This window comes from Crocodylus porosus, unplaced genomic scaffold (assembly GCF_001723895.1).
Source record: "Crocodylus porosus isolate Cpor-Errol unplaced genomic scaffold, CroPor_comp1, whole genome shotgun sequence".
Lineage (NCBI taxonomy): Eukaryota > Metazoa > Chordata > Crocodylia > Crocodylidae > Crocodylus > Crocodylus porosus.
In genome coordinates this window covers 22,790,005-22,807,935 of record NW_017728914.1, presented here as the reverse complement: position 1 = coordinate 22,807,935, position 17,931 = coordinate 22,790,005, and the positions used below count along the sequence as shown (strand labels likewise).

Below are 17,931 nucleotides of genomic sequence, written 5' to 3'. Positions count from 1 at the left end.
AACTGGCTGGACTCATTTGAGTCCAGTTTTTCTCCTGCCCAGGCAGGGGGTCGGACTTGAAGATCTACAAGGTCCCTTCGACCCGACTTCTATGATTCTATGGTCAGCTTTAGTGAAGGTGAAATAAGGATGAGATATAGAAATCCTTACGCCTCAGGGCATAATTACCCCAAAAAAGGTTAGGAACAAATTTTATACCTGGTCTGCGTGTTCCAAGTTGTCCACCAAAAGGTTTTTCCCCCAACTTCTGAATTTTCAACCACTTTCAGTGACAGGATATTGGACTAGTTGGACAAGTGGTCTGAACCAGTATAGCAGTTCCTATATTACTTGGTAAATGGGTTTTCTAGTCATCACATGATAATTTTGATGCTCCAATATAAAAGTTTCACAAATAACTTCTTACAACCTATTATCCATACCCTTATTAGTGCCCAGATATGCAGCACTGGATTCCACTGGGTGCATGTACACATGTAGTTTACCATGAAGTGCACTAATTAGCTCCACAGTAAAGCATCACTATCCATACACGCACCATTATTATGGTGCAGTAAAATAATTCACTCTGGCATAAGATAGCCCAAATTGCTGTTGTGCCCAGGAGCGGTTTACTCTGGCATAAATTGCTCTGGAGTTTATAGCTTTGCATGTGTAGATGCACCCAGTAAGGTTATCTTCCTGCTCACAGGCCTGCCAAGGACTTGCATGATGCTGGAACAAGATGATCCAATGTTGGAGTGAAATCTGGATTTTATTTTTTCTAGTCCATTTATCAACCATGACAAAAAACCCCTCTCATTAGAGAGGGAAAGAAAGATGAAAGTGTTGCATGGACCAATGAAATAGTCATGCCTGATTTTTGACTAATGAAAAACAATATCAGAATATAGGCAGACCTGACCTTGAGCCGGTACAGGAATGCTCCTGCAAGAACAGGTTGCAGTGCTGGGCTTCTTCCCATGGTGCTGCTGGGGCTCCAGCATTATGGGTCATACTTGTGTGCTTGGCTGCAGCCATGGAAACAAGCTGCAATGCCAAGCTTCTTCCTGCAATGGTGCTGGGACTAGTGCCATGGCTCTCATTGGATTGGCTGCCAACTGCAGGCAAAAGCACCCAGGCAAAGCAATGGCCCTGGAGTCCCAGCAGCACCACAGGAAATAGTCGGGCATTGTGGAAGCTTGGTTGGCACCCCAGAAACAAGCTGCAAGACTGCTGGGGCTCCAGCACCCCGGGTCCTTCCCAGGCACTTGGCTGCTGCTGGGGGAAAGCCCTTATCAAGACTGTGGGCTGGATGACTCAGCTCTGCAGTCCAGATGTGGCCCACAGGCAGTATGTTTGACCTGTCTGATTTAAGACAAAACCCCCACATGCAAACCCTTCCTAACTCTGGAGTTCCCAGCAAAACTCCAGTCTGAATCTTAAGGGCTGATCTTGTATAGAGCCATCTGATTCATATTTATCCAAATTTCAATTCCCTTTGTTGGGTTTTGTTTGATTTTCTTTTATTTATTTTTTTTCCATAATGAGCTTTAGGTGACTCTGACTCTCAAGCTTTGTATGCAGTTGAGATTGAATCCTAATCAGATTTCTCCTGTCTTGATTCACATCCCATCACTAAATGCCTCCGTTCCTCAGCCCTGGTGAAGTGCAGAAGTACTCACATTTGGAGTGTCTGTCACACAAGGCAGATGCCCGCATGTCACACAGTCTTATTGTTCCTTTGCTGCTGCTGTAGACAAAGGTGTTGCAGTGGTGTGGATGGAATTCTGCAGCTGTGATCACCTCCGTTAGCTCCTCCATGTTGGCTGGCTTTATATCAACAATATCTGACACAGGCAAGTCAAGGAAAAGCAAACAGCATGGACAAGTACTCTCAACATGCAGCCCTAGTGGTTATTAATCACCTCTGGCTTTCGTTATCATACAGTGCTTAACTGGGTCACTTTGCTTTGGAAAGCAATTTTTCAGCTGCCCTGGTCTGTACTGGTGAGTACAAAGGCAATGTTCAAAACTCTTCTCTTCTTAATCCTGAGCAATAAGGTTCTGCATCAGGATCTCTCATCAAAGCCCTGTGTTCTAGCTCTCTAGGGGATAGTCAGATGTCCAAGCTATTCAATGAGGCAGATCCCTTTAAACAGTTGAGGTAAAATCCTAACTAAATGCAAGTCAATGGCAAAACTTCCAAATTTCATCTTGGGTGCTTAAAGCGACTTATATTCACATCCATCATTAGGAACTTACCTCATCCTTGCACTAGCCATTCTTAGATGTCTGTTTTTGCAGACTGTATACAAATAAGCAGCCTTTACATAGCTACCAGAACAGTACCATTCAGATGAGAATCCCTATTTTTGTGGGTTTCAAAAAGCCCTTTTTAGATAGCAAAACAGAGGTTTAGAGAGGTGAGGTGACAAGGCCAGGGTAGAACCCAGATCGGCACTGATCTAACCTGTGGAACATGCAGCCTCTACATTGTCAGGCAAGAAGCACTTTGGCTGCTTGGATGAGTAACGTGCCCGCCTTACGTTGTCACCATTTACCAGCTATTCTGAGTTGTGTGTGTTCTGTGGTGTGTATTGTTATACATACGGTACCTGCTGATGGCTTTTCACATAAGCTGCCTGGGGCAAAGACTTGGTTGTTTTGGCTGGCACATTTTAGTGTTGTATGCCTTGATGACAGCATATGAATTAAATGATTCATACAGGGTCAAAATTTACCAGTGCTTGCATTTCCCAGTTCTCTGACAAGTATTCAGAAGGCAATGAGAAACCACTTGCCAAAAGCCCTACTCTCAAGAGATGCATGCTATTCCTGAATATAGCAGACAGGGAACTATGGCTGGGATTTTCAAAATAGCCTAAGGGAGTCAGATGACCAAATCTCTTTGAAATTCAGCAGAATTAGGGCACCAAATTCTTTTAGCTTTCTTTAAAAATCTCAGACTATATCTCTTTGTTGAATTTAATCTGAACAATGGTATTGAGAGATGTCAAATTTCACTTCCCATAGTTTAAGTGAGATCAGTGTTAACATACAGACCAAAATAAACTAATGTGCTCAAGAAAATCCCATCTTTTGTCACAGTATCTATTTACCTAGCAACCGCAGCTGCTTGTAACACACAGCTTAGTACCCTCTTTGTCCAAAGAATCACAAGACTCCACTCTTGACAAATTTGCCATGGGCCAGAATAAATATCTTTTATTACAGTCACTGGAAAATAACCCCATGTGAAATAACAATGGAACAACTCCTTTCCCACCCCCACCCGCACAAAAAAACAACACAAAACAACAAACAGAACAGGCCATTGATGCCTTTGTAACAGGAACATTTTTCAAGTGCAGGTTCAAAAAAGAATCCTGGATTGAAAACAAAGTCATCCTGAGATTTAGGTTGACATTAAAAAAATTACTTAGACCTGCAAGCATAAGGGAGCCAGAAAGGACCCATGTCCGCACAAACTCCTAGTGGTAGATACGAACTTTTGATTGTCCCTAGCAGTCCAGCCCTAACACAGTGTTAGTGGTCACGGGTGGTAGGAAGGTTTAGATTTCCCAGTCCTATCAGAACACCCTGCATGGGACAATTTACTGACTGTACATGGGGAAAAGACAGCACCATTTCTTTCATCACCTCATGGAGAGCAAATTAAGGTCCTGCTGTTCACATCAATTTCCAAAGAAAGGGAGGAGCCGGGAGGAAAATCTGAACTTCTCTGTCCTGTGGGGATGGCTTAACCGACAGCAAGAGAAGTCCTTTCCCCACCGCAGTACAGGGTGGTGGTGTGAAAGAGAGGATATCTTTGCTGTTGGTGGGAGAAAATGACGTAGTTGGGTAAATCTATATACAGTCATACACAGTGCCCAGCTCTTAGCTCTGCTGGTGCATCAGTTCTGCCCTTCAGTTCCTCACCTCTTCGTATGCTTTTTGGCATGAAGAAGGGTTTGTGCTTAAAGGGCATTCTGAGCTCATCTACAGACTTCTTGTGTTGCTATTATTTGCATTTTGAGTAGCATAGGGACATTTCTTAACCGTTGTGCCTCGGTTTCCTCCCCTGTAAAATAAGAACACCTTGTTTTTAGCCAGAGTGGCTCATGTATGCATCTCAGTGTACTTCACAAAGGCAAACAGGTTTATTTTCATGCTGCAGATAGGGCAACTGAGGCAGAGAAGTAGCAGAGGTGTGAGGTAAGTTGTCCACAGTCTCTCTGTATGTCAGCTATAGAGTTTGTAACATAGCTCAAGCCAGCATCCTACCTACTATACTACGTTGCAATACAAGGCTAGCAACACTTACTTGGCTTCCTCACAGACTGCTCTGAGTGTAGATTTATTAACATCTGTAACACACCTTGATAGTCTAAAATGAAAAGTGATAGAGAAATGCATCGTGTTATTACACCTCTGGACCCTCACACAACTTTGCCAACATCTCTCAGTTCTGACCTGCACTAAAACCTTGCTATTACAGCTTTGGGTCTTTGCTAAGCAGAGACTTCAAATCATGTCAAATTGTGGAATGGTTGTGCAGTGTGCATACAATCAGAACTGGAACAAAACCCCCAAACTCATTTTTACTTGCAACTTAAGTAAGACTTGAGCTTAGGTCTCTAGACATGAAAGGCCTGCTATTACCTCTGAAGGTTTTTAAACCTAATTAAACTGCACTGCACTTTGCTGAGCAGGAGCTTTTCACATGATGCATCTGTCTTTTCTTTAACTAACGAACAATTTCTACATTTTTAAAGAACCTGCATTAAGTTCTCAATGGTATCTCCGACAGGCAATATTTACTGAGAGATCAGCTTTACTAAAGGAATTGTTTTAAAATGCTTGGGGCCAAACCGAAATCCATGGAGTTTGGGCCAGGCCATGCCTACAGGATAAACTTACTGTGCTCCTAAGCCATGTCCTCATGTACCTCCTAGACTGCCATGTCTGCATGGTGTTTTGGGTGAGCTTGCTAGCACTTCTGAGTGACTGTGACAGTTAGAAATCCTATGGCACTGTTAGGACATGGCTGGACTGTCCTAACAGGTTTAGGAGGTAGTCTGCTCAGACCACCATAACGTGCTTGAGGATACCGCTCTGTAGTCTGGGAAATTTATCACATGGATATGGCTTGAAAAAAGTCTGACCCTTGAAATCTGCAGGCAAGCAAAATATTACGGAGTGGTGTAAGGGACAGAGGAGACTGGCAAAGCCAGCAAGAATCTCAGTTTACACAAAATCAAAATAATAATCTGAAGTCATTGGTCCAGACTCTGATTTTAGTTAAGGTAGTGTAAATTAATAGGGAAATGCAATAGTTTCATAGTTATTAGGGTCGGAAGGGACTTATTAGATCATCAAGTCCGACCCCCCGACCCTGGCAGGAAAGAGTACTGGGGTCAGACGACCCCAGCCAGGTGTCTGTCCAATCTCCTTTTGAATATTTCCAAGGAAGGGGAGAACACCACCTCCCTTGGAAGCCTATTCCATATTTTGGTGACCCTCACTGTAAAAAACTTTTTCCTGATGTCCAGCCTGAATTTGCTCTCTTTTAACTTGTGCCCATTGTTTCTAGTTACCCTGGCTGTTGCTCTGGTAAACATCGTATCCCCCACTTTCTGCTGACCTCCCTACCCACCCCCCCAATGAGTTTGTAGGCAGTCACAAGATCACCTGTCAGCCTCCTCTTGTGGAGGCTAAAGAGGTTCAGGTCTCCCAATCAGTCCACATAGGGTTTTTTCTGTAGGCCTTTAACCAGACAGGTGGCCCTCCTCTGAACTCTTTCCAGGTTATCCACATCCCTCCTGAAGTGCGGTGAAACAAAATTGGATTCAGTGCTCCAGCTGTGGCCTGACCAGTGCCACATAGAGGGGAAGTATCACCTCCCTAGACCTGTTTGTGATGCACCTCCTTATGCAAGAAAGAGTGTGGTTAGCTTTACTTATTACCTCATCACACTGGTGACTCATGTTCATTTTGGAGTCGATTATGAGTCCGCGGTCCCTTTCGGCAGCTGTGCTGCTTAGAATGGTCCCTCCCAGACTACAGGAGTGCTGACGATTCTTCCCCCCCAGGTGCAGACTTCCTTAGAACTGTCTACTAATCTAGAAAATATTCTCTATTATAAATGGCATCTAACAAAATACTTTTTGCTTATGTAAGCTCATGCCTCCTTGTACCAGTTAACACCTAAGGTGCCACCCTGCTCTACCTTTTGCCTAACTAACATTGCTAACTGCCTCCATTATAAATAGCTGTCTATAAAATGTCTCTGGTCCTTAAGGCTACTCTTGTGTTCCACGTTCCTGGGATATCCCCACTGAAGCTAGAGGATACATTAAGGAACATAGAACTGCATAATGCAGAACTGAGCCTTCAACTCAGTGTAAAAATCCCATTAATAAGAAATTTATGACATCTGTAAACTATGCAATGAGGCAGGTCGCTTCAAACAGTGAACGTAAAATCCTAACTCCATGGAAGTCACTAGCAAAACTTCCAAATTTCATTTTGAGTGCTTAAAGCAACTTATTTTCACATCCAGCATTAGGAAATTACTTGGTGTTTTGCTTGAAAAAACAAAAGAAAACAGTAGTTAGGTTAAAAAAAAAGGAAATCAGTTACAACAAATACCAGCTCATATGCCATAGCAGGAAAATACATTCACCTGTGGACTCAGACTTCAAATTTACAAGTTAGAGTTAAGGGGGAAGATGTGGGCTGAGCTGCAGTTGCATCAGAGTTTTTCAAATAATAACCTAAGGCCACAAAACATCATTCTTTAGGGAGCTGGTTGTAAGCGAGAAAAAAGCAAATGCCCTATCCTGCCCCCCAATATTGCAGTTGCTCTTCTCTCCTCTCCTAGAAGTGTCAGCTCCATGACTAAGCACTATCCCTCAAGCTGATTTCAGAAATAAGGACGTGAAGCTAACTAGACATCCATACATCCAAAACACTGTGATCAGGGAGAATGCTAGGAAGCTGCTTTCAGGGGGACTGGATAGGATCTGTCAAATGCTGACATGTATAAATGCTCCCTGATGTATTAGAAGGACTCGTTCATTTATGATATGCCAGTCTGACATACGTAAGTTCGTACAATCCCCTGGCAGAAGGCTTGGGAACACAACAGAGCAGCAGTATGCCTTCTGCTGATGTCCTAAGCCCCAGATTTCCTAAGGAGTTTAAACTGAAGTCCAGGTGGGTTGTGACCATGACTTTCCTCATAGCACTTTTATCAACAGTAGTTATCAGCACTAGTATCTTGACAAAATTCGGATGAGAAGGAGGTAGATAGTTGTCCATCTGAAGTCCTGATGTTCTGACTGAATACGGACTTCTTCACACTCTTTCCTGGTCAGGCCGCAGCTGGAGTACTGCGTCCAGTTCTGGGCACTACACTTCAGGAGGGACGTGGACAACATGGAGAGGGTCTAGAGGAGGGTCACCCACATGGTCAGGGAACAGCAGGGCAGGCCCTACGAGGAGAGGCAACAGGACCTGAACTTGTTAAGCCTCCACAAGAGAAGGCTGAGGGGGGACCTGGTGGCAGCCTATAAACTTACAAGGGGGGACCAGTGGGGTTTGGGAGAGACCTTGTTCCCACAAGCGCCTCCCGGAGTAACAAGGAATAACACCCACAAGTTGTTAGAGAATAGGTTTAGACTAGACATTAGAAGGCACTAACTACTTCACAGTCAGGGTGGCTAGGAGCTGGAACCAACTTCCAAGGGAAGTGGTTATGGCTCCTACCCTGGGGGTCTTTAAGAGGAGGCTCAATGTTTACCTGGCTGGGGTCATGTGAGCCGAGTTTTCTCTCCTGCCCAGGGAAGGGGGTCAGACTAGAAGATCTAAAAGGTCCCTTCCGACCCTACCAGCTACGAATCTATGAAACAACTGTGGACAGGTACAGCCTGCTGTTCAAATACCACCACCATCCACTCCAGGGTGGCTGCATCTCTATGGTTTCTGGATTGCTCCCCTGCTGGTAAGAAGTTTACTGAGTGCTTTAGAGATTTCTTAGTGGAAAACACCATCTAAACATCAGTGATTATTAATGCCCCCATTGTTTATTATTCCCGATGTGGCTGTTATAAGGGTGACTGGCATGTTCTCATTTATATGACTGTGAGTGGCAGCCTGTCACACTTCTGCAATCTATAATGGAAACCACACTATTCATATTTTTCTCTCCTTGTTTTCCACAAGGCATCCATCTCCTAAATCACCTAAAGAAATTCCCCTCCTCCACTTAGACCCTGCAGGCAAAATTCAGCAACATGTCACCCAAGCTGGAACACATCAGCTTGTTATGATGCCCAGCTGAGCTGTGTTCAGTCTTTTGGCTCTTGGAATTGGAAGATTCGGTATAATGGATAAAGAAAAAAAAATTAAAAAGAAAGGATAAGACAAAGCTTATCAGTGCCAACACTCTAGCTGCTATAGTAACATATTTGCATCCGCAACAAGAGCAACAGAAATAGAAAGAGAAAGGAAAGGTCTCAGCAGTCACGATCTAGTTTTTCTTAGCAAAGATTTTAAACACTGGCCAGACTGGAATACTCAAATTATAAGTTATAACCATAATACACCATGAATAGTAAAGCCTGATACTTGTGTAGCAGCTTTCTCCAAAAATCTCATAGCATTTTAAAGGCTGTAAAGACCAGAAATACCACCCCACAGCACTGAGCTATGCATGTGAGTTTGGAAGGCAAGTCATTATGGAAGTTCCCTTACCTTTTCTCACCACAAGACCTGATGCATACTAGCATGGGGCAGCTTGTGGGCGAAGTTTTGCCCTATTTTCCTGTTGATCCATGCCTGCCACCGTGTTTTCCATCCATTGTGATTTGTGGACGGTTGGGTTGTACTGGCCCTCTCTCACTAATTACTTGCTTTAGCGGGCTTTGCTCAGGAATCCCAGTTACCACGAAGGTTGGCCCTCTGTGGTTCTCAGATTTGCCCATCTGATCCTAACCCTGACCCTACTTGTTAGTCTTCTTTCCCCCACTTAACTGTCCTTTTTACCTTTGTGGCCACTTCCCTGTCCCCTCATGTCATTCCTGTGGCTTATTCCTCTTGGAAGGATTCCAAATCACTTAAGAAAACAATAGAAATCATATCTGAGGCACAGCACCAGTCAGAACATGAGTTAGTGTGCAAGGAAACACACCTTTGATGCATGTGTTTTATAGGACCAAACCCTGAACTCCTTACTCAGTGCATGATCAGCCCCACACTGCTAGAGTTCCCACTGAAGCAAAGAGCGTGTCTGCTTTTGGAAATCTCTTTACTGGGAAACATCTCAGAATATAAACCTAGCTTTATTCATGGTATGTTGCAAGATACACTTATTCCATTTAGCTATTAATCTTCTTGCTGTGTTCCTGCTTTAGTGACTGCAAGTAAGAACCTACTCACAGGAAACAGGGTAATCAGCAGTAATAAAAATAGAACTAAAATAATTAAGAGCACGTGGTAGATTAAAAGCATAAATCCTGAATACTTCTCCCAACTTTTAGTTAAGTCCTTCAGGCAAAACATCCATGACTTCATTTGGGAGTTTTGCCAGAATAAGTAAAGAATCCCTGCATAAATATGTCAGTACTCGACTTATTTACATGCAGTCAGGAACAAACAGCATAATATTTGATTAATGGGTAAATAAGAAAAAAATTCTAATTCAAATGTCAGAATATCAAATACAAACCCTCTTTAAAAAAGATGCAAGCTCAAGATTCAGATGAGCCTGGGTTCTCCATGAACCTCTTCTGATTGGACAATGATTCCACCAGTTGCATGAATCAAAGGATACTAAAACTTTGATTGGTGATTTCAAAGTTCCATAAGTTTATCCTCAGGTCATCAGCTGACATGTAGGTTTCATAGTCACTATTTACGGATATGGAGTTGATGTGATATGTGTGTGCATTGGCAAACACTCTTCTGGGGGTGGCCTCCACCATTAGATCCATGGGCCTCAGCACAGGTACCTGGCAAGGCAAGGGAAAAAAAGGAAAAGCAGGGTGTTAAGATTAAAAAAAAAAAAATCTCAGAATTAAAGAGTTCATTGCAACTTGCATATCAGTGTACTCAGGCCCCTATAAACAAATGAAAGCCCAGTTTAGTTCATTTAAGGCACTGGCCACGTATAGGGGACATGACATGAATTAGCTTTTGCCTCAGGCTCAAGGCTTGAATCTGACCTAGATCAGTACAGTTTCACAGCAGTAGTTCGTCCTGTGACTGTTTGATGCACTGTGTAAAATAGGTCGGTGGTCTTAGTCCTGTTCTCATTTGATAGTTGCATGTATCGCTAACATCACCATCTCAGCTGATACTTGCTAACCCTTTGTTGGCAGTTTCTAGTCCCAACGGATTTAATCGTGCCCTACAAATTAATTCAAACCTCAGTAATTTTATAAGTTAGTATACATACTGCAGCCAGGACACTCAGCAGTAGAAAATAAACCAAATGTAGAAATTCTTTATTTTCAGAAAGCAGAAATTGGTTAGGTCAGGTTTGAGTAATCCAGTGAAAAAGACCTACTACCCTTTATCCCATTGCCACACTGGCCATGAGTCCCTCTTTGGCCTCTCATACAATTTCTGCCTCAGTTTTCCTATTTAATAAAAAAGAGACAATATTGATTTAATTCACAGGGCTCTTGTAATAAGACATTAAAAGGTTGTGATTTATGAGGGCATTTCAGAACTAACAGCAATTGCGAAATGAAACTATTTTGTGGGCAGAGATCATTTACTGGACCACATCACTTTTCTACATATAGTTGTAATCAATGGGTGCATTCAACAGTGCTGCTATAAGCGTTCGTTGCTGTTGTGTACTTTTCTACTTTGTCGCAGACATACAGCCATTTGGTTCTTAGTTTCTGAAACAGCTTAGAGAAAACAAAAGCAAAGCCTGCTCTTTTTCAGCACTAACTGCTATACTGCATTACTCTGAACAGCCTATTTAAGGCTATGCAGTAAGACCCTTTTGTCAGATCTACACGAATGGAGTCCTGTGTCCACATCCAGGTTCATATACCAGAATGGTATTTTAGAGATAAATGTTTATACTTGGGTTTACATCGAATGTCCTAAATGCAAGCACCTTTTATTCGTGTTAAATCCAAATATGTAAAAAGCCAAAAAAGAGAGAACATGACTATAGTTTTCTCAATCACTTCCATTCAGCAATTTCTTTACTGTCTGCTATTAAGCCAATGATTTTTAACAGGGACACCTCAGTCAGTATTGATTTTTATCTCTTCATATTAAAAAAATGGAATTCGAGACAATAAGAGAGAAAAACATAGAAATGATAAAGTAGAAGATGATACAGGAAAAAAGAAACTGTGACATGCAGTTTTTCTTTCACATTTATTAACTGGACCTCATGCAAGTCATCAGTGAATGAACTGATGCAGTCAAAAACAGTGTATGCAAAGAAAAGCATAAGTAATATCATCAGCCATAACACTCTTAAGGCAACTTAATACAGTAGAAAGGTGTTAGCCTATGCTTCCTTTTGCCAATAAACTATTTCCTCAAGCTACTTCATTACTGTGTGTATTAGCTGTATACTGCCCAAAGAGATTTCACATGGCTGCTGAGGTGGGGATGGGGGTATGACTGCCACGATCAAGTGACACTAGAACATAGGAACTGCCAGCTCAGAGCCTGAGCTTAATGTGATGAGCCTGCTTTCTAATTCAGCCTGACATATTCAATGATGCATCATTTGCTGTTGAAGGACTTTGCTCAGCCATCTGGGGGCATTTTGCTCAGAGACTGCAGGAAGCAGGCTGTCATTCACACTGTCAGAAACATGATGGCTTGCAAAGGTGAAGGGTTCAAGTGTTACACCAGGACTTTCTAGAAACAAAAATAAATACCAGTATGTAAAGGTTTTGGTATAAGATTTAATTCACTATAATGCTGATATGCAATAAAGCTATTTCTAGATTGTTATACTACATTCTCTAACCCCATCTTCATTGACGTCTCCAAAGCCCATGCTACTGTCCGCAACAATTGGCACTTGTAGAACAAACAAATCTGTTTAAGCGTACTGGTTATTCTCTACAGGTCCAAATGTGGACCGAGTTACTCAATGTAATTGACTTATTTGTATAGAAAAGCTTTCTGTAAGCAAATTAGTTTTCGGGAGAGAAGGTGCCTACTAATGGTACAGTTAACATTTGTCTTCAACTAATACAAGTCTCTAGTGCAAGGATAAAGTCAAATTCTAGAGACTTTACGCGTTTCTTACTTGCATGCTTTACAACACAAAGTCCTGCTGGCAGAGCTGTGTTGGCCATGAAGAGGACGTATCCCACAGCGAATTTAGCTATGCCAGCAACTCACTCCCTTTTTCTGCTCCTCCCCACATTATGGCTAGGGAGAGAAGTTACACATTAACTGGTTTAAGTGATCGGAAACTGGTTTAAATCTGTAACAGAACAGAAGTTCAGTGCACATAAACCAGTTTTGAAATGGCTGAAACTGGTTTAAAATCTGGTTGAATGTAATATTAGATTTAACTGATTTAGGTCAAACTGGTTTATGAAACTTCTGTCCCAGACCCCTCCCTGGTTTAAGTTAAATCAGAGTCCCCCAGCATCCCAGCATTTTGCAGCCTTGGGCTGGGCTGGGCTGTCTGCTGCAGACAGAGGGCTGGCCCTGTCCCTCTGCTCCCTAGCTGGAGCAATGAGGGCTGACTCACTGCCCCCCTTCTGGGATCTGGGGCCAGGAAGGGGGGTTAAACTTCTCTTCCCCTGAATATGGAGCTGCCCTGCCCTGCTTGCTTAGTGCTGGCTGCGACTGTGGACTAGAAATCCCAGAGACACCTGGAAGCAGGAAGAGGAAGTGATGAGCAAACTTGCAGAGTCCTGCTGCTGTGATTATAGACTGCAAATCGGAGAGGCTTTGGGTGCCACAGGAAGAGGAGGCGAACACACAGCCCATGCTGGCTATGTGCCAGAGAGCTGTGCATTAGCACCCCCAGCTTCTGGCTTGAGCCACTGCAGGCAATTGGCTGCATTTCCTGAATCAAAAATGAATGTTCATTTGCTTAGCTTAGATTAACCTGCAAAGACCGAATCAATTCAGCCTCAGCCTTTTTTACTGCCTGTACTTAGCCTATGTGGACACATCTGAGATGGCAGGAGGTTTTTGTTGACAAAACTTGTGTCATTTGGGTCAAACACTTCAATTCTGATTTAAAAAAAAAACACCTTCTTTTGCCAGTGTAATTAAAATTGTATTACTGGATGGAGGAAAATTCCTGAGAGAGGTGGAGTGGCTGAAATGTACTGCTCACCTGCTAGCCCCAGATGGCAAATGGGCCCTTTGGGACTACTTCCAGCCAGTACAGAGCACCCTGTTTGTTCTAACCTGGGCTACAGTGGAGAATCAGGGAGTTATAACTGGTTGCTGGGCCTCAGATCCTCTTCCTTTTTTCTTCCCCTAGGATGTGGATTGACGGAAAGGATCCATCCTTTGTTTACTGCTTCTCTAAGCAGACGGCACAGCCATGTAAAAGCCTTAGTCCCTGGACATCAGATACACGTATGTTGGTATAATTGGGTTTTACATCTGAAAAAGGGAGAAACAGCCCTACGCTGGTGTGACTCATATCTGGCATAGAAATATTCTGGAGAAACTCAGGGGTAAAACAATCTTACCACTGTACATTACATCAACATAGATGTCATCAGTCTGCAGCAGATCCCAGGGAAGTCATTTGCTCTATTGCACGCTCCTCTTTCACCTGGTGGTGAGGTGCTATAATGGTCCTATGATGGCCAGCAGGAGAGCTGGTTGTCTGTCTACCCTGGATCCCAGTTTATGTTCAAAGCCAATGTAAACTACACTGGCATAAAGGTGTGGTATGTCCAATCTTTTTTCTACTTCCCTTAAGCTGCCAGAGTCCAGCGATGGTGTTATCTAGTATTTGCTCTCCTCCTTCCTCTGCAGTGCAATAGGCAACCAAAGTGAGTGGGGTTCTTGGGGCTGCAACAAGGGCAGCAGCAGGTGATACCAAGATGGGATATACCTCTCTCATTGCAACAAAGCAATTCAACCACATTGCTTTAAAAACCACACGTGGCTCAAGAAACGCATTCTGAACCAAATACTTATTTTCTTCTTAATACAGTTGTATTTATGGGCCACAGCTCTGATGCTGCTGTTATAGGCAGCTATGCTTAGATAGGGAAGGTGGGGAAGAGATAGAAACAAACAACCATTGGAGGGAGGTAGGACCATTTGTATGTGTTTAGAGATTCCCAAAGAAAAGAAATGCAGGTGATTTCATCAAACAGTCCCATTTTCTTGCTTATTTTGACTGTGCAGAATTTAAGCTACTTGGAATTTGTACTGAGAATAGTTAGCACAAGTGGAAAAGGTTTTTTTTCTCTTTTCATCATCACTTGCGTTCATATATTCCTCTGAAAACAAAAGCTTGATCCCTTTCATTATCATACAGAGATGAAGCAATGAAAAGAAGATCCTTGGATTTTGTGAAAATGAAAGCCATTCTGGTTCTCCTGTAGAAAGGAGGTCAGGGAAGGAAGCAAGCCATTTGGCTTGGGAAGCCTAAGTAAAAGAAGTAAATCGTTAAGTAAAAAATGACTTCTGCCTGTAGTCTGTCTCCTGGCCAGTACTGGTTTGTTCTCTGCTATATATTTTCCAGTCCTCCATCTAGTCAAGGTTTAAAAGGTCTCAAGCTACATAGCTGCAGATGCTTCCCTTGGGAGACTATTCCAGTTTCACAGACCTCCTCATTACAATTCTGCTTAACATACAACAAAATGGAGACAAAAAAAACCCTATGGTCTATTGTATTACTACTACAAACTACCTTGCATCCTGCAAAGATTTGCTATGCTGAATCGTAACCACTAGAAATTTAAGGTAGAAGGCAATGAACTTAGAATTACAGCACTTAGCAACTGTTAAATGAAAATGACTAAAAAAATGCCTGGTCATTTGACAGCAATTAAAAAAAGCTTTAATTTTTTTTTAATAGCTAATTGCCCTTGTGTTAGCCTCTATCTAACCCAGACCACTTCTACTTGCAGTGTCCTGACAATCTTGAACAATACAGAAGACTTCTAAATGCATTTCCTATTCAATTACTGAACTAACCTGCAGGGCAGTATCTGGTATTATATATACCCATTATTAAAGGGTAATTCAGTGTAACAAACCGAATCAAGTACATACAAAGGCTGTCAAATAAAATAAACTGCTAACAAATTAAATTACTTTCTGTTTTCGGGAAGGAGAATGTCAGTCATTTTTCATCTTTAAAAATATATGTCTTAATTTTTCTTTTTGATTTTAAAGAAGGACCCCTCTTGCAATTCAGAGGCTATTGCACCCGTCTGATATGCATAGGATGCTCAAGTCTGTTCTCCTTGCCCTGCAAAGTCTTCCCCTTTCCCGAATTAATGAAGCACTAATCCTCCCGTGAGCTGTAAAATTCATTTCTGCCATGGTTCAGTGGCAGATATGGTTCAAAAAACAAGAGACCCAGCCCAGCCTTGGCCTCTTTTCATACTTGAGAATTACTTTTCTTTTCTCCAGATTCTGCCTTTAATCAAAAAGATCATGGCAGAGCTAATCCAATAAACATAATTATTATTCTCTGGCTATCATCAGGTTTCTTCCTTTTATTATGCGTTATGCTGACTGTCCCAACACACTACCTTCTCCTGCTAGGAGAAGTGGGGCAGAATTTGTTTCTATATTTAAATTCAGACTAATGCTGCTCTACTGAATTTGCTTCCACTTATAACATCATCTTTCTCAGTCCTCCCATGTTTAGATGCATGACCCAGCTTCTGGAGTCATGTGTTTTTACATGAACTCTCACAAACAAAAAAGGCCAGCATGCATTTTTTTTTCAAATACACAATGACTATTATGTCAGTCTTATGCTCTTTGGGACCAAGTTCACAATTTATAAACAGCAAACCCTTCCATGTCTCACAAATGTGTCAGGAACACTATTTTTTCATTTTATTGCTAGTGCAATTTCTGTTATAATTTCTCTTGTAATTAGTCTTCTTCTTTTGTGGTTGCAATCTTAAAAAATAAGGGTGAAGTTTTTTCACTTATATACTCATTCACACATATGGGAATGGAGTTGGTGATAACTAATGTGTGGCAAAGGTTAGAAATTAATGACCTAAAACAATTATCAATCTAGCATAATTCAAATGCTGCAGGATTCCCCCCTTCTGCTTAACTGAACTTGTTCTGAAAACTTCAAGTCAGGATTCTGAATGTCCAATGCAAGTAATTTTCAGCAACACCTGAACTGTGTAGAACTTACAGAATTTGGGTGTTAAACAAATAAAGTCCACTGAAATTAGGGATGTGTGGAACCTAGGCCTAATGTTACTAAACAACTACAGAAATTAATATTGGACTTCCCCCTCATCTCGGATTGCCAGAGGCTGTGCTCCTTTGAAACTTCATAATGAAGTTTCCCCCACCAAGAAATTCTGCAATAAGGATGAATCAGTTGACTATAGGTGGAACTAAAATGGTGAGATACGTGCATGGCTCCATGGGTAACTCAAGTGAAAAGCCTTCAACCAGAGAGCTTTTTGGCTTCCTGATTCTGGTCCACATGCTACAGCTCTGTCTTGCTGTGAATAAGCTAATGGCAATTATTCTTTTGTCTTTCACTTAGGGATCAGCAAGCTTTGTATAGGTTGGAATGATAAACAAATGCGTACAAGGGGTTTGAGGTCCCTGAGCTTCTGAGTTTGTGACAAGTAATCTAAAAATGTCATTAAAAGAAAATCAGACTTTAACAGCAGCAGCAAATCAGTGATCTTCAAATAGAGTAGAACCTGGATCAGTTATATTTGGATGATTCTCAACCCCCTTAATTTTCAGGATGGGCCACTCAGCTGTTTACTGTGACTTTTACTTCAAAGGGTGCCATATCTCTGATCAGGGCCTCTCTGGAATACCTCAGCAGTCCCAGGCATCTAACTGGAGAAGAAGCAGCTTTTAAAATAAAAATTGCAGCAAACATCTGGAACACGTCAGTGGTCCCACACAGATGTTTACTGTGGCTCTATGTAGCCCAAATTACTTTACAAACCCCGCTCTTTGCAGAAAGATAAGAAATGTATTCCTGCAAATTATCCAGGTTCTACTGGATATAATGACACTAAAAAATACTCCAGCAAGGAAGGTACTGGATTATTCTTTCCATTTATAGATGGAAAAACTGAGACAGAGAGGGACACTTGTGCCAAGTTGGACAGTAAGTCAGTGTCAGAGCTGGGAGTAGGCCCCAGGTGTCCTGGTTCGCCATGCCCTGCTCTATTTTCCCTCACAATTATTTAATATGTTAGAGATACAATAGCTTGCCTTGCTTCTTAAGTGCATTTGGTAGTAGTAACTGCTTTCCTTAAATGCAGTCATATTTGAGTAAACTGCTTTTTGTGGGTAATGTTCAAATCTGCCTCTGAACTGGAAATCAATTATTTACAAGACTTAAAAGTCATGAGCAGCCTAGTTTCTTTATGGTAGCAAATCCAAAATTGCAGTGGTGACCTACTAGTTTGTCTCTGGTTGTGTATCTGCATGATACTCAGGGTTAAAAAAATTAAGCAACTTGCAAAAGGTCCGATAGCCCTGAGTACAGATTTGTAAAACTGCAATTCTTCTTGTGTCCTTGTCATAAAATAGATGAATTTCCAGAATTGTGCACAAGTAATAGCTCTTTCCATTGCTGCAGTGAGGTCCTACTTCTTACAAGCCTTATCAAGAAGTCAGCAAACGAGAGGGTGCTCCATAGTCTGAACTTCACCACACTTGTGTATATTTGTGTCATTGGAGTAGCCCCATTTGATGATGTTTGTTTTCGGTCTCTTAGTTTGTGTGTGTAGGTGA

At 42.0% G+C, this 17,931-nt stretch overlaps 1 protein-coding gene and 1 long non-coding RNA gene across 3 annotated transcripts in view; one reads left to right on the top strand and one right to left on the bottom strand.

Annotated features, from left to right (window-relative positions):
• Positions 1 to 17,931, bottom strand: part of PPP2R2B (protein phosphatase 2 regulatory subunit Bbeta) — a 257,471-nt gene that overhangs the window by 18,214 nt on the left and 221,326 nt on the right. For both annotated transcript variants that reach the window (XM_019534985.1, XM_019534987.1), the window contains 2 exons: positions 9,818 to 9,995; positions 1,665 to 1,829 (listed from right to left, as the gene is read on the bottom strand). In XM_019534985.1, coding sequence (XP_019390530.1) covers positions 1,665 to 1,829; positions 9,818 to 9,995 — 343 coding nt within the window. The remainder of the gene's footprint in view (positions 1 to 1,664; positions 1,830 to 9,817; positions 9,996 to 17,931) is intronic.
• Positions 1 to 17,931, top strand: part of LOC109310037 — a 135,565-nt gene that overhangs the window by 67,915 nt on the left and 49,719 nt on the right. The gene's annotated exons all lie outside the window — the stretch shown is intronic.